General features: G+C 40.7%; 1 protein-coding gene across 1 annotated transcript in view; it reads right to left on the reverse strand.

The window, feature by feature from the left end:
• Positions 1–13,908: 13,908 nt before the first annotated feature.
• The window catches only part of LOC124795821 (odorant receptor 43a-like), a 73,362-nt gene continuing 72,339 nt past the window's right edge, over positions 13,909–14,931 (reverse strand). The window contains exon 4 of the mRNA XM_047259903.1: positions 13,909–13,965. Within this exon, the coding sequence (XP_047115859.1) occupies positions 13,909–13,965 (57 nt within the window). The remainder of the gene's footprint in view (positions 13,966–14,931) is intronic.

The raw sequence follows: 14,931 nt of genomic DNA on the forward strand, positions 1-14,931 counted from the left end.
AAAATAAATGATGATTTTAAAAATGCAGCTTGAAGCACAGTTTGATGATTTTATAGCATTTTAGATGATTTTATATTATAATTGACATATGATCACTTATGATAATATTAATACATCTATGATATTATAATGGTGATACTGGTGGTGCATGAAAATACTCAAGTTCGTTATAGAAGAGGGATGATGAGTATGGCTATGGGGTTTGTGGAACTGCAGGTAGCAACTAAAAGTCACTGAGGGGAAGTAACATGGAGGGAGAAAAGTGAAAGAATGGTGTGAGGTGCAGTGCTTTGACTAGGGCTCAAAAGAGAGGCATATCTGCGGGTGAGATTTTGTCGTTGAGTAGTGGAGGTTATTTGGTACTGGGAGTTTGTTGAAGTAATTGTTGGAGAGGATGGATAAAGCATGAAGGTGCACAGAAGGTGGGGTACAATCAAAGTGGTATGGCAAGGTACCTCTATTGGTGATTATTGATAGGATCTTTGGTGCTGGGACTGGGTTCTGCTGTTAATGTCTTTCATCCAAATAGGCTCCAAGAGGAGATGAAAGTTAGAGAAGTGAATTAACTGGTGTAGAATGCTACTTGGCAGATAGGTGAATGTTGTAGGTGAGAAAGAGCATAGGGCTTTCCAGAATTTCCAGGAATTTGTAAAATTTAGGGCACATGGAGATCCAAGCAATGTTGATCGATATTGGAATGGGTCAGGTGAGGGATTTATAGGTGAGGATATATGCAGTAGTTTACAGACCCCATGTGCAGCCTGTTGATAGTTTTAATAGTATTAGTTTTGGGATTCATGTTGGATGGTATGGAGGTGTGCTATCTGTGTTAGTTTGCTGACTTAGTCAGAGGGTTGGGTTCTTTGTAGATGAAGAAGTGCAAATCAGAATGACAGAAATTGTGAGTCAGTAAGTGGTGTTTTAATTAATTTTTTGGCTCATTTGGAACTGGATTGAGACCATACAATGTATTATAAAACTCTGTTGGAACAGGACTTAAAAGGCCCAATGGTACTGACTGGCTGCCATGTCATTCTAAGTCCACAGGTGTCATTGGATGCGGATATGGAGGGGCATGTGGTCAGCACATCGCTCTTCCGGGCATGTGTCAGTTTACGAGACCCAAGTCACTACTTTTCAATCAAGTAGCTCATCAGTTTGCCTCATGGGGGCTGGGTGCACCCCGCTGGCCAACAGAGCTCAAAAGACCAGATGGTCACCTATCCAAGTGCTAGCCCAGCCCGACAGTGCTTAACTTCGGTGATCTGACAGGAACCGTGTTACCACTGTAGCAAGGCCGTTGGCAATGTGCTATAGTAATGAATATTAAATAGAGATCAATTAAGTTTACAGATTTGTATAATATGTTTCAGAGAAACACTTGGCGATTGAGCATGGACTTTTCATTAAAGGTCCATGCCTGTATTTTTAACCGTGTTGCTTCTCTCTGTGTTTTCATTAAAATCAGACTTCATAATAAGACAGCACCCAAAGACAATGGTGGATCGAGCTGGATGACTTTTTGCTTAAAAGTCGGAACCTTTTGACATTTCAAGGCACCCAACAGACTTACAATAACCAAAGACACAAAACAAAACATACATAGGTTAGTAATAACAATATATTCAGAATTAAAAACACAATGAAAAGAACACTTGTTGTTGTTGTTGTGGTCTTCAGTCCTGAGACTGGTTTGATGCAGCTCTCTATGCTACTCTACGTTATGTAATTACGAGTGTCATTTGGTTGTAACTCATCAAATATTAATAAAATAATGTAGTATTAATGGTGGTGTGCCACATACATCTGATCTGGACAAGACCTAGAAAACAAAAGGTGACTCTTAGTCTAACAAATGACGATCAAAAATCTTCAAAAGTTTCCAGCAGCTGCATACAATATTTATACACCCATGGACTATATCTATAGCTCAAATTTCTTTTTCTGCTAAGAAAAGCTCAGCATGTAAATGTGCCTTTAAAGTGTGGCTAAAGATGTTGTCTTCGGTTTTCTGTGGATTTCCTTGAAGTTTCCAGTATGGAAAAGCAGTGGAAAACTGAAGGGTATAGTGGATAGCTAGGCAGATATGAGGTGGATGATTCAGAATGTCCAGCGGGAGGGGGGAAGGGTGAAGGGGGGCGGGCACAGAGCCTTCAGGCCCACTGACAGCAGGGTGAAAAAGGTGGCAGCAGTTATGTAGTGTGGTGATGGAGGAATGATACTGTAAGGTGCATGCAGATAGTTAGGAGGGCATTGGTTTGTAGCATGAAGAGCAGTCTAGATTGTCATGGCCACTCAAAAGGTTTTCGTATATCAAGGAACACAAGTAGTCACATTTATATTTATGGGAAATAATGTGGGTAAGGAAAACAAGTTAATTGTCAGTGGAATAATTGGGATGAAATCTAGACTGGGTGTTAACAATGGGTAGATGTTTTTCAAGGTGCTGATGAATTCAATTGGTAAAGATGGTTTCAAGGATTTTGCTTAAAACTGATGTGATATGGGTAGTTCAATAGAATGAGATCTGTGAGGGTAGTTTATCTCGTTTTAGAAAGAGTAGGACTTTTGATGTTTCCCAGTTTGACCTAGGACTTCTACTTTGGTGCACCTTAAATGGTTAGATGAAGCGATAATAGCATAGGAGGTCTGTCCCAGGTCAGATGTTGGTAGATGTAGCGATGCAAAGTGGATATGAATGTGCTTTATGTCGTTGCCAGATCTCTTTATGTAATCAAATACTTATCCCAACCCACCCTATCTTCCCATTGATCTTTCCCTCCCATTACCATCCCCTTCCCACACTTCTCTCCATCAATTGGGTGAGGTATAAATAATAGGAAATTGAGAGAAGTGTTGTTCTGTTGGTTAAGAGAGCTGGCACAGCCTGTATGGTTGCCAGATTTGCCATGTATATTTAGGACCTAATATATGACCCATATGTAAATGAACATATGTCTTGTGCTCTATCCAGTATTTATGACACACATCGTTATCAGGAGAAAGAAAACTGGCGTTCTACGGACCGGAGCGTGGAATGTCAGATCCCTTAATCGGGCAGGTAGATTAGAAAATTTAAAAAGGGAAATGGATAGGTTGAAGTTAGATATAGTGGGAATTAGTGAAGTTCGGTGGCGGGAGGAACAAGACTTTTCGTCAGGTGAATACAGGGTTATAAATACAAAATCAAATAGGGGTAATGCAGGAGAAGGTTTAATAATGAATAAAAAAATAGGAGTGCGGGTAAGCTACTACAAATAGCATAGTGAACGCATTATTGTGGCCAAGATAGACACGAAGCCCACACTTACTACAGTAGTATAAGTTTATATGCCAACTAGCTCTGCAGATGACGAAGAAATTGAAGAAATGTATGATGAAATAAAAGGAATTATTAGGATAGTGAAGGGAGACGAAAATTTAATAGTCATGGGTGATTGGAATTCAGTAGTAGGAAAAGGGAGAGAAGGAAATGTAGTAGGTGAATATGGATTGGGGCTAAGAAATGAAAGAGGAAGCTGGCTGGTAGAATTTTGCACAGAGCACAACTTAATCATAGCTAACACTTGGTTCAAAAATCATAAAAGAAGATTGTATACATGGAAGAAGCCTGGAGATACTGACAGGTTTCAAATAGATTATATAATGGTAAGACAGAGATTTAGGAACCAGGTTTTAAATTTTAAGACATTTCCAGGGGCAGATGTAGACTCTGATATTGGTTATGAACTGTAGATTAAAATTGAAGAAACTGCAAAAAGGTGGGAATTTAAAGAGATGGGACCTGGATAAACTGAAAGAACCAGAGGTTGTACAGAGTTTCAGGGAGAGCATGAGGGAACAATTGACAGGAATGGGGGAAAGAAATACAGTAGAAGAAGAATGGGTAGCTCTGAGGGATGAAGTAGTGAAGGCAGCAGAGGATCAAGTAGGTAAAAAGACGAGGGCTAGTAGAAATCCTTGGGAAACAGAAGAGATACTGAATTTAACTGATGAAAGGAGAAAATATAAAAACGCAGTAAATGAAGCAGGCAAAAAGGAATACAAACATCTCAAAAATGAGATCGACAGGAAGTGCAAAATGGCTAAGCAGGGATGGCTAGAGGACAAATGTAAGGAAGTAGAGGCTTATCTCACTAGGGGTAAGATAGATACTGCCTACAGGAAAATTAAAGAGACCTTTGGAGAAAAGAGAGCCACTTGCATGAGTATCAAGAGCTCAGATGGAAACCCAGTTCTAAGCAAAGAAGGGAAAGCAGAAAGGTGGAAGGAGAATATAGAGGGTTTGTACAAGGGCAATGTACTTGACGACAATATTACAGAAATGGAAGAGGATGTAGATGAAGATGAAATGGGAGATACGATACTGCATGAAGAGTTTGACAGAGCACTGAAAGACCTGAGTCAAAACAAGTCCCCGGGAGTAGACAACATTCCATTGGAACTACTGACGGCCTTGGGAGTGCCAGTCCTGACAGAACTCTACCATCTGGTGAGCAAGATGTATGAGACAGGCGAAATACCCTCAGACTTCAAGAAGAATATAATAATTCCAATCCCAAAGAAAGCAGGTGTTGACAGATGTGAAAATTACCGAACTATCAGTTTAATAAGTCACAGCTGCAAAATAATAATGCGAATTCTTTACAGACAAATGGAAAAACTGGTAGAAGCTGACCTTGGCGAAGATCAGTTTGGATTCCGCATAAATATGGGAACATGTCAGGCAGTACTGACCCTACGACTTATCTTAGAAAATAGATTAAGGGAAGGCAAACCTACATTTCTAGCATTTGTAAACTTTGAGAAAGCTTTTGACAATGTTGACTGGAATACTCTCTCTCAAATTCTAAAGGTGGCAGGGGTAAAATACAGGGAGCGAAAGGCTATTTACAATTTGTACAGAAACCAGATGGCAGTTATAAGAGTCGAGGGGCATGAAAGGGAAGCAGTGGTTGGGAAGGGAATGAGACAGGGTTGTAGCCTCTCCCTGATGTTATTCAATCTGTATATTGAGCAAGCAGTAAATGAAACAAAAGAAAAATTCGGAGTAGTTATTAAACTCCATGGAGAAGAAATAAAAACTTTGAGGTTCGCCGATGACATTGTAATTCTGTCAGAGACAGCAAAGGACTTGGAAGAGCAGTTGAACAGAATGGATAGTGTCTTGAAAGGAGGATATAAGATGAACATCAACGAAAGCAAAACTAGAATAATGGAATGTGGTCGAATTAAGTCGGGTGATGCTGAGGGAATTAGTTTAGGAAATGCGACACTTAAAGTAGTACAGGAGTTTTGCTATTCAGGGAGCATAATAACTGATGATGGTCAAAGTAGAGAGGATATAAAATGTAGACTGGCAATGGCAAGGAAAGCGTTTCTGAAGAAGAGAAATTTGTTAACATTGAGTATAGATTTAAGTGTCAGGAAGTCGTTTCTGAAAGTATTTGTATGGAGTGTAGCCATGTATGGAAGTGAAACATGGACAGTAAATAGTTTGGACAAGGTGAGAATAGAAGCTTTCGAAATGTGGTGCTACAGAAGGATGCTGAAGATTAGATGGGTGGTGTTGAATAGAATTGGGGAGAAGAGGAGTTTGTGGCACAACTTAACAAGAAGAAGGGACCGGTTGGTAGGACATGTTCTGAGGCATCAAGATATCACAAATTTAGCATTGGAGGGCAGTGTGGCAGGTAAAAATCGTAGAGGGAGACCAAGAGATGAATACATTAAGCCGATTCTGAAGGATGTAGGTTGCAGTAAGTACTGGGAGATGAAGAAGCTTGCACAGGATAGAGTAGCATGGAGAGCTGCATCAAACCAGTCTCAGGACTGAAGGCAACAACAACAACAACAACAACATAACATTCTACGTATTTAGCCCTATCTTAATTACTATAACTTATGACCTAAAATTTGACTGTCACACAGCATATATACATTATCTTTATCTTAATTATTGTAATATATGACCCAGAATACTTGCCATGTAAACAAAACATTCACAAGTGGTTAGACAAAGTAAAACAACATCAGAGGTAGTATCTGTGTCAAGTTGGGTGTGGGCAGAAGTAGTGGTGCAAAGTGAATATGAGCACACTCTGCATTGTTGTCACATGTCTTTATGTAAACAAACATCAGTCCCCATCCACCCTTCCTTCTCACTACCTTCTCCCACCCACTATCCTCCTCCTCATCCACTTTTCTAGACTAATTTGGTGAGGTATATATGGCAGGAAATTAAAAGGGGCATTGACCTGTTGTTCAGGAGAGCTGGCACAAACTGTATGGCTGCCAGATTTACCATGTATATTTAGGACCTAATTTATGACCTTTCTGTAAACAAACCAACCTCTTCTGCTTTTATCCAGTATTTATGATCCACTATCATAACATCCTGTGTACATAGCCTTATCTTCATTATAACAATTTACAATGCAGTGGCATCATGTCACCTTACTGGGAGGGCCTGTAGACCCACATGGTACCAATCTACTGGTTGACATTGGAGTGCAGATGGGCATGCTTGGGGGAAGGTTGAGATGCATAGAGGAAGAGATGTAGGGAGAGAGGGGGGGAGGGGGTGGATGAGGTTGGCAGGAAGAGGGGAGGGAAAAGAAGATGGATGGACAGTGAGATGAGGAGGTGATAGGCAGGAGGGGGAAGAGGAGATGAACCGTGAGACATGTGCATTATATGCGATATCCACGAACACAGGTGAAGCTGCAAGTAAGTTTGCGGAAGTATTCCCTCTACTTTTTAAGTTCGAATGGTTTCATTAAAATTAAGCAAGCAATATATGTTGGAAGCTAAATGCTCTGGGTGTTTGAAGTAAAGTATAATGTAGCCCCAACATTTCTCTAGACGAATGTGGTAAACTTTCTAAAAACACATGAAATTATATGGTAGAACCAACTTCTAGTAATTTACTACAGAACCACTGCAGTCCTTGTATCCTCAGCTGAGCAGCCCTGTTCCTGTGTTGCAGAACTTTACAATAGTATCTCTGTATGTTGAGTGGTTAAGATGATGTGAAATCTCCATGCTGTTTTGTTTTGTATTTCTAGGGTATGAAGTGCCTTGTTATAGTGCCAAACGATGCATTTGGACCCATACTTGAAGCACAGAAAAGCAATCCTACTGCATGAAATGTTCGCTTCTTACAACGACAACTACAATCGCTATGCCACGTGAAACTCAATGCAGCCTCAGCGGCTCAGCTCAGGTCTAGGCTGTTCTTAAGTTATACAAGTTGTGGGGGAGGTAGGGGACGGAAGGAGGTCTTCAGGCGAAATTTCTGTTGTGCTGGTGGGGGAGGATACAGATGTCCATGGCGCTGGCGACTGATACCTCACTCTGGGGTGAAGAACAGGTCTTTTTTCGTAGCTCCGTAAAGGAGTTAAAGAGAAAGAGACAGAGTAAAGTTTATGAACGCAAGTTTGGTATTATTCTGCTAACGTTCGCAACCGTTTTCATTGTAGGACAGTGAGGAAAAAAACATCTTTAAAAACAAATTAATTAATTCTGCGAATTTTTCCCAACGATAAGTTACTTGACAGTGACCTTGGCTGTAAAAGTCTGCACTTAGCTGTTCAGGAAACGTACGTTTCGCCTCGACAATAACTCATCGTCAGTTGGGAAATGCCTGTTCAAATGGTTCAAATGGCTCTGAACACTATGGGACTCAACTGCTGAGGTCATTAGTCCCCCAGAACTTAGAACTAGTTAAACTTAACTAACCTAAAGACATCACACACATCCATGCACGAGGCAGGATTCGAACTTGCGACCGTAGCGGTCTCGCGGTTCCAGACTGCAGCGCCAGAACCGCGCGGGCACTTCGGCCGGCGAAATGCCTGTCATGGAATGGTTTCTGCTCCTAAGGAAAGAGAAAGAGGTTGCTGGATGTCATGTCGGTAGAGTACTCGTCTGTTGATTTAGGCAAAAATTGGTAGCCTAAAGAAACAGTACGTGTGACTGACCTGTGCAGAATGAACTAGGGTGTCCTCATAACGCAAAAACACCCTTTTGACAACTTCCCGCAAAAGCCATCCACAAGCTCGTCAGGAGATTTCGGTAGTACGTTCCTGTGATGATTTGCCCCTTCCAAGCATTATCTGCGAACATCGCAACAAAATTCAATCAGTATGGCAGCGTCCCGTGATGACCGGGTCTTCCCCTTTTTCCACAGTGATGAATCCGCAAGTTTTCACTGCTTGCTTCGCTCATTTGTCTTGGGATCATAATGATAGACCCAATACCCATCAAAGATTGTTAGACAGCCAAAAAGTCATTTGGCTTGACCACATATAGCTGTCACAATTCCGGTGCTGACTCAGATCGATGAACTTTTTAAATGGATGTATGCAGTCGAGGAATCCACTGGCCGCCGGACTACATCGTGTTCAAATTGTCGTACAAGAGGCGTAAAAAGCTCTTTAATTGTGAGGCGGTACCTAACTGCTGGATCATGTAATCCTGCTTTGTTGCTGCACAATTTCACAAACTCAGGATGGATTTTTGCAGCATTGTTTCCCTTCAAATGGAGAAAACAAACTACCACGTGATATTCCACTTCATCAATGGGCTGCATCATTTCGTTAAGCAATCTCTAGAGTTGTGCTGCATTACCACAGTCTAACGGAGGCCAACGAGAAAGACACTGCAGCACGTACGCCACAGGACGTGACTGTAGGTCTTGAGAGTTCCAGCAATCAGGCGAAGAGCATGTAACTAATTCAGACGAGTTTAATAATTCTTAACTAAGCGTTTATATGCATGCAAGCTCTTGATAGCACACGATTCAGTTACCTTCTTACTGACATACTGATTTCCCGTGGACCCTGCACGGAACTGACTGTTCGCGAAGTATAGCGCACAAGGTGACTAATGTGACGTCAGAAGTTCTTTGCGAGGTCCGTGTTTCTCGTCTAATACATAATGACACTCCTGCTCATATGTTATACAGCACATGCGACAGCAGCGCGCCAAGTGGACAGTAAAGCTACATTGTTGGACACGATATCTGATGAATACGAATAGTACGGTTTATATCAATTTGTAAAATAGTTTTTACAAAACTGAGAGTATGTTGTGCAACAAAATGGGCAGTAACTAAAAATTAGGCCACATTTCTCTTTAATTAGTTTCCTAAGGACCCTGGGAGATACGAAACATTACATTACGGGACAGTTTATTTAGAATTCTCTTATAACATAGAGATATTTTGTGATGAATGTCGGTTTCCTTCACGAAAAAAGACGGCAAGTATACAGCAGAAGACCGTACCTTCTGCAAAAAGACTTCATATATCTAGCCAAAAACGTGAAGTTTTCTTCGTTACACTTCAAACGAAATCACTCCATGCGCAACGTAGGAAACTTGTATGGAACACAAAACCTACGTTATTTAAGGTACAAAATAAGCCACTACAACTGTAGTGATAACAAAACGTCGTTAAGCAATAAAATTATTTTCCAACACAAAAGAAACCAATTCTAAAAATTTTTCTACCTCTGGGCCATAACAGGGAAGAATCTTCAATATAATCGTCATTTTAAAGAAAAAATATTGTAATTCTATTTACAAAAATATTTGGATATTAGAGATTTGAGTGATGTGTTAGAAAATATGAATTATTACACTCTATGCAGAGTTGTTAGTGTCAAGATAACTGCCTAACATAATAAGAACAGACAGCAGCAGAAATATTTGCTTCTCTTGCATGAATAACTGTATTTATATTCTGTTGCTCTCAGCGTAGTAAATTGCAATTATACACATATTCGAAAACATTTGTTCATGAATATGTCGTAACTTGTGTCACTGAATCAGAGACGTATGGTTCTTTTTACACCCGGCCGCTGTGGCCCAGCGCGCCGGCACGGTAGCTCAGCGTGTTCGGTCAGAGGGTTAGTTGCCCTCTGTAATAAAAAAACTGAGTTAATCGATCGACAACGAACTTAAACGGATGTCTTACGACGTCCGCCCCGAGCAGATACAACGAACGAAAACAAACAAAATGAAAAAAAAAGCGGTTCTAGGCACTTCAGTGCGGAACCACGCGGCTGCTACGGTCTGAGGTTCGAATCCTGCCTCGGGTATGGATGTGTGTGATGTCTTTAGGTTAGTTAGCTTTAAGTAGTTCTAAGTCTAGGGCACTGACGACCTCAGATGTTAAGTCCCATAGTGCTTAGAGCCATTCTTTTTACATTTATTTCACGATCTTCATTTATATTGATAGTTTAGTGATTTTAGAACGCAAAAATGTGATAAATACTTCTTTAATTAAGTAGAAGTAATATAATGAAAAACGAACATTAATCTCTTGGCTAGCTTGCCACGGGTGCTAGTGTCTTTTCAACTGTCAGTCAATAACAACTTTTACAGAAGAATGCCATGACTCTACACTGAGGTGGATAACGATATGCATCTACACAGATGACGGTAGTATCGCGTACAAAAGATATAAAACGGCGGTGCTTTGGCGGAGCTGTCATTTATACTCAGGTGATTCATGCGAAAAGATTTGCAACATGATTATGGTCGCACGACGGAAGATAATACACTTTGAAAGCGGAATAGTAGTCGGAGCTAGACGAACGGTACACCCATTTCGGAAATCGCTAGGCAATTCAGTACTACTGGATCCACAGCGTCAAGAGTGGCTCGAAAATAATTCGTTCCAGGCATTACTTCTCATCATGGACAACGTAGTGGCCGAAGGTCTTCACTTAAGGCCCGACAACAGAGGTGTTTGCGTAGAGTTGTCAGTGTTAACAGACAAGCAACACTGCGTGAAAAAATGGCAGAAATTAATGTGGGACACACGACGAACGGATCCGTCAGGCAATGTGGCGAAATTTGGCGTTAATGGGCTGTGGCAGCAGACGACAGACGCGAAAGCCTTTGCAGACAGCACGACATCGTCTGCAACGCCTCTGCTGAGCTCGTGACAGTATCGGTTGGACCCTAGGCGACTGGAAAACCGTGGCCCTGTCAGATACTGTAAGTCCCGATGTCAGTTGGTAAAAGTTGATGGTAGAGTTTGAGTGTGGCGCAGACCCCACGAAGCCATGGACCCAGGTTGTCAACAAGGCATTGAGCTAGCGAGAAATCCCCAAACTATTTTGAACAAGTGACCCCTTTTCCAAAATGAACTGTTACCTCAGACCCCCATGGCCAAATCACCTACATTTAAGATCAACCCCCTTATGCAATAAATCCCAACTTCAAGTAGTCCAAACTGTATTGTCTGCATTTTTTTTCGTGTCCGCCATCATAAAACTCTCAGTAATCCCGCAAATAAAAACCTACCTAAATAAAAAACAATAATACACTGTTAAATTTGCACACTATTTTATTTTTATCACACCCAGGTAATGGATTTTTGTTAGATATTACTGACCTACTCATTGATAAATTTGGATACCTATATTAGGTAAGTAACTATAGTAGGTAATTAGGTATAGAAAATTCGTATTAGGTGAGTAGGTACCTACCAGCATAAGAACGAAAATCAAAGCAAACTAAACACTTCATAATTTAGGTACATACCTACTTAACAACTTAAGTGTAAGTAATTTTTACGAATACTTTTATAGCTACCTATTTAAAATATGTTGTATGCTGTGTTTACCACTTTTTCAGTCACTTTACTTCACTTAATTTAGATATGTCATAACTTTGCAATCTCTTGAAATAAATGAGTACTTATATGAGTTACTATCGTTCAAGCTCCAATGAATTTCAAAACGCAAATGAACTTTCAACCTAAGTGCAAGCTCGTTAAATAGTAAAATATCAGGAACTTGTTTGGACTTGATCATGAATTCGTTCGTGTTAAATCGCGTAAGCGTCAAATAGAGAGCAAGTCAAAACGCGCCTGAAAGACGTGCGCTCGAACTCATTATCTTGCACAAACTTGTCCACACAGACTTGCCGAGTTTTTCATCTTGTACGAACTTGAGACTTTACATTACTACAACAATGCTATTTCCTACAAAAATATTAATTATTCTTAGTACACGTAACACAACATAAACAATACAGTACCTACCCATCATGAAAGTTTTAAATAAGAACTTGTGTTAATTTAATAGGGGTCGATTTTTAGACCTCGTCGACACCCAAAATCAGTTTTCGTTTATGTCGACCCCTAGGAAACCGAAATCGACCCCGAGGGGTCGATATCGACCACTTTGGGAATCCCTGAGCTAGCCAATGCTGGCTCCATAAAGGGGCGGGCTCTGTTTACATAGAAAGGACTGGATCCCCTGGTCCAACTGAACCAATCGCTGACTAGAAATGCTTATCATCGGCTACGTGGAGACCGTTTGCAGCCAAACAACAATGGAATTTTTATGTATGACAATGCACCATGTCAGTGGGCCACAGTTGTTCCTGATTGGTTCGAAGAACATTCTGGATATTTCGAGCGAATGATTTGGCCATCCACCAAACATTTATGGGACATAATCGAGACGTCAGTTCGTGTATAGAATCCTACACTGGCAACAATTTCGCAATTATGGACGGTTACAGAGGCAGCATAACTCAGTAAGCCTTCAGGGGACTTCCAGCGACTTGTTGAGTCCACGGAACGTCGAATTTCATCACTATGCCGGGCAAAAGGAGGTCCGACACGATATTAGGAGGTATTTCATGACTTTTGTCACCTCATGGTATGTTAGAGAGCAGCATTACTGTGACGCTGGAATTTCTGCGTGCAGTAAGTCTCCAGACATGTACCTGGAAGCAAAAACAAAAACAATAATAATCTAACTTTATAATTTTGAGGTGATAATTACAACTTTATGACGATCCCTCGTATGTAGTGATTATGAAGACCACGAAATCTGTAACTGAATAGGTATATAGACAACCATTTATAGAAATCTATGAGAATTCTGCAGTGAATTAAAAGTTTTAGTGCCAGATGCCTCTTGTCCCATTCAGGACTCCTCCCTAAACCCCCTCCATTGCGGATGTCTATGATGTGCATACCCACAACTAAACCGTGTAGTCAGTTTGAAATCTCGAGGTTCATCTATTTCGAATCTATTGTGTAGTCGATGGAACAATGGAGTGTATGTGCCAATCTTTAAATGCAGCGATGAACTGGTACTGCATCAAGCAATGTTGGCTAGAGCCAGGAATCTGTACGTCCACTGTTGAAGGTTTTTCTTTTTTTTTTTCAAATAATGTCTTTCTTTCGGGATTAATTTTCACAGTTCCTGAAGATTGTCCCAGCAACGGCATTGAAACGATGGCGACTGTTTTAGTAAGTGTGAGATGACGTTAATTTTTTTATCGATGTTCACGATATACCACATAGACGAAACACAAGAACTGATGTAATCATGATACGAAAGCGTTTATTTGAGTTGCATTGTTACATCAGCCAAAACTAAACATTAATTTTAGAGGTCGATTCCTTATTACAGTCAGTTACTTTAACTTATACAGAGAGACTGAATAGAGCGAAGGAACAGTTATACCCGCAAATGTTTTTCGTGATCTGATACAAGCTGCGCGCCGTGAATACTGCAGCTAACTGACATTAACCAGATGCTAGCCATCTGTCTGCACGTAGGAAGGGACATTAGATTTGAAACTGCCGTTGACAACGAAAAGATTTGGGGTTGAGTAAGGATTCCGAATGCAAGATATCTATCATTTCTTTCTTAACTGAAACATCCTGGCACTTTCTTAAATCTATTAAACGAAACAATAAACATTTAAATATGGTTGGCAGGACGTATATTTTAACCACACTCCTTCAAAATACAAGACCAGTATCTGTCGAAGGAAGAATACTCAGAAGAGAAGCACAGCAGCAAGAAGCGATGTAAGCTCCCAAGGCAGTGACCCGTCTTCCGTAATGCATGGCCATACCGTTGCTACGAGTCAACGACCGTTGAAGTTCTGCAGCACTGCGTAGTAGGAGTACCCTGCGTTCAGCAGCTGCAACAGTATTGGCAGATTTGTCGTCACGTGCCACAGAAAAGTGTGTTTCATGTTAAGAAGTGAGCATGCAAGTGTTCTCAACCACATACCACATATTATAATATTTCACCTCTACAACGAGCTGTATAAAATCTTGTATCAGAAACTTTAGAGAATAGTTCTTGACATCAAAACAGAGCAAACAGTTCATATCACGAACATGGATCCGAAAAGTAAGGAATTAGGGTTTAACGTCCCATCGACTACGAGGTCATTAAAGATGGAGCACAGCTCGGATTGTTTCAATGATGGGGAATGAAACTCCGGTCGTGCCGTTTCAAAGGAACCATTGTAGTAACTGATATCACTTAGTTCCACTAAGATCGATGTAGAGGAATTATGGGCAAAATTTAAGAAGATTGTAAATCGAGGTCTGAAGAGTTTTGTGCCTAATAAATGGATAAAGAATGGAAAATATCCGCCATGGTTTAATAACGAAATTCGGAAGATGTTGCGGAAGCAGAGGCTGTTGCACACACTGTTCAAAAGAGAACGTACAAATGACGACAAGCGAAGGTTAGTACACACTCGTGCTTCTGTGAAAAGATCTATGCGCGAAGCACACAACAACTACCACCGTCACACCTTGGAAAAAAATTACCAGAGAACCCGAGAAAATTCTGGTACTATGTAAAATCGCTGATCGGGCCTAAGACTCCCATTCAGTCCTTTGTTGACCTGTTTGGTGTGGTGGTTGAAAATAGCAAAACGGAAGCCGAAGTTTTAAATTTGACGTTCACGAAATCGTTCACACAGGGGATTCGTTCAAACATACCACCATTTGACCATCGGACAGACTGCTCTGTGGAAGACATAGTAATAAGCATCCCTGGTGTAGAGAAATAACCGAAAGATTTGAAAGCAAATACATCACCAGGTCCGAATGTAATCTCAGTTCGGCTTTACAAAGAGTACTCAGTGGCT

This window comes from Schistocerca piceifrons, chromosome 4 (assembly GCF_021461385.2).
Source record: "Schistocerca piceifrons isolate TAMUIC-IGC-003096 chromosome 4, iqSchPice1.1, whole genome shotgun sequence".
In the NCBI taxonomy this organism is placed as follows: Eukaryota; Metazoa; Arthropoda; class Insecta; order Orthoptera; family Acrididae; genus Schistocerca; species Schistocerca piceifrons.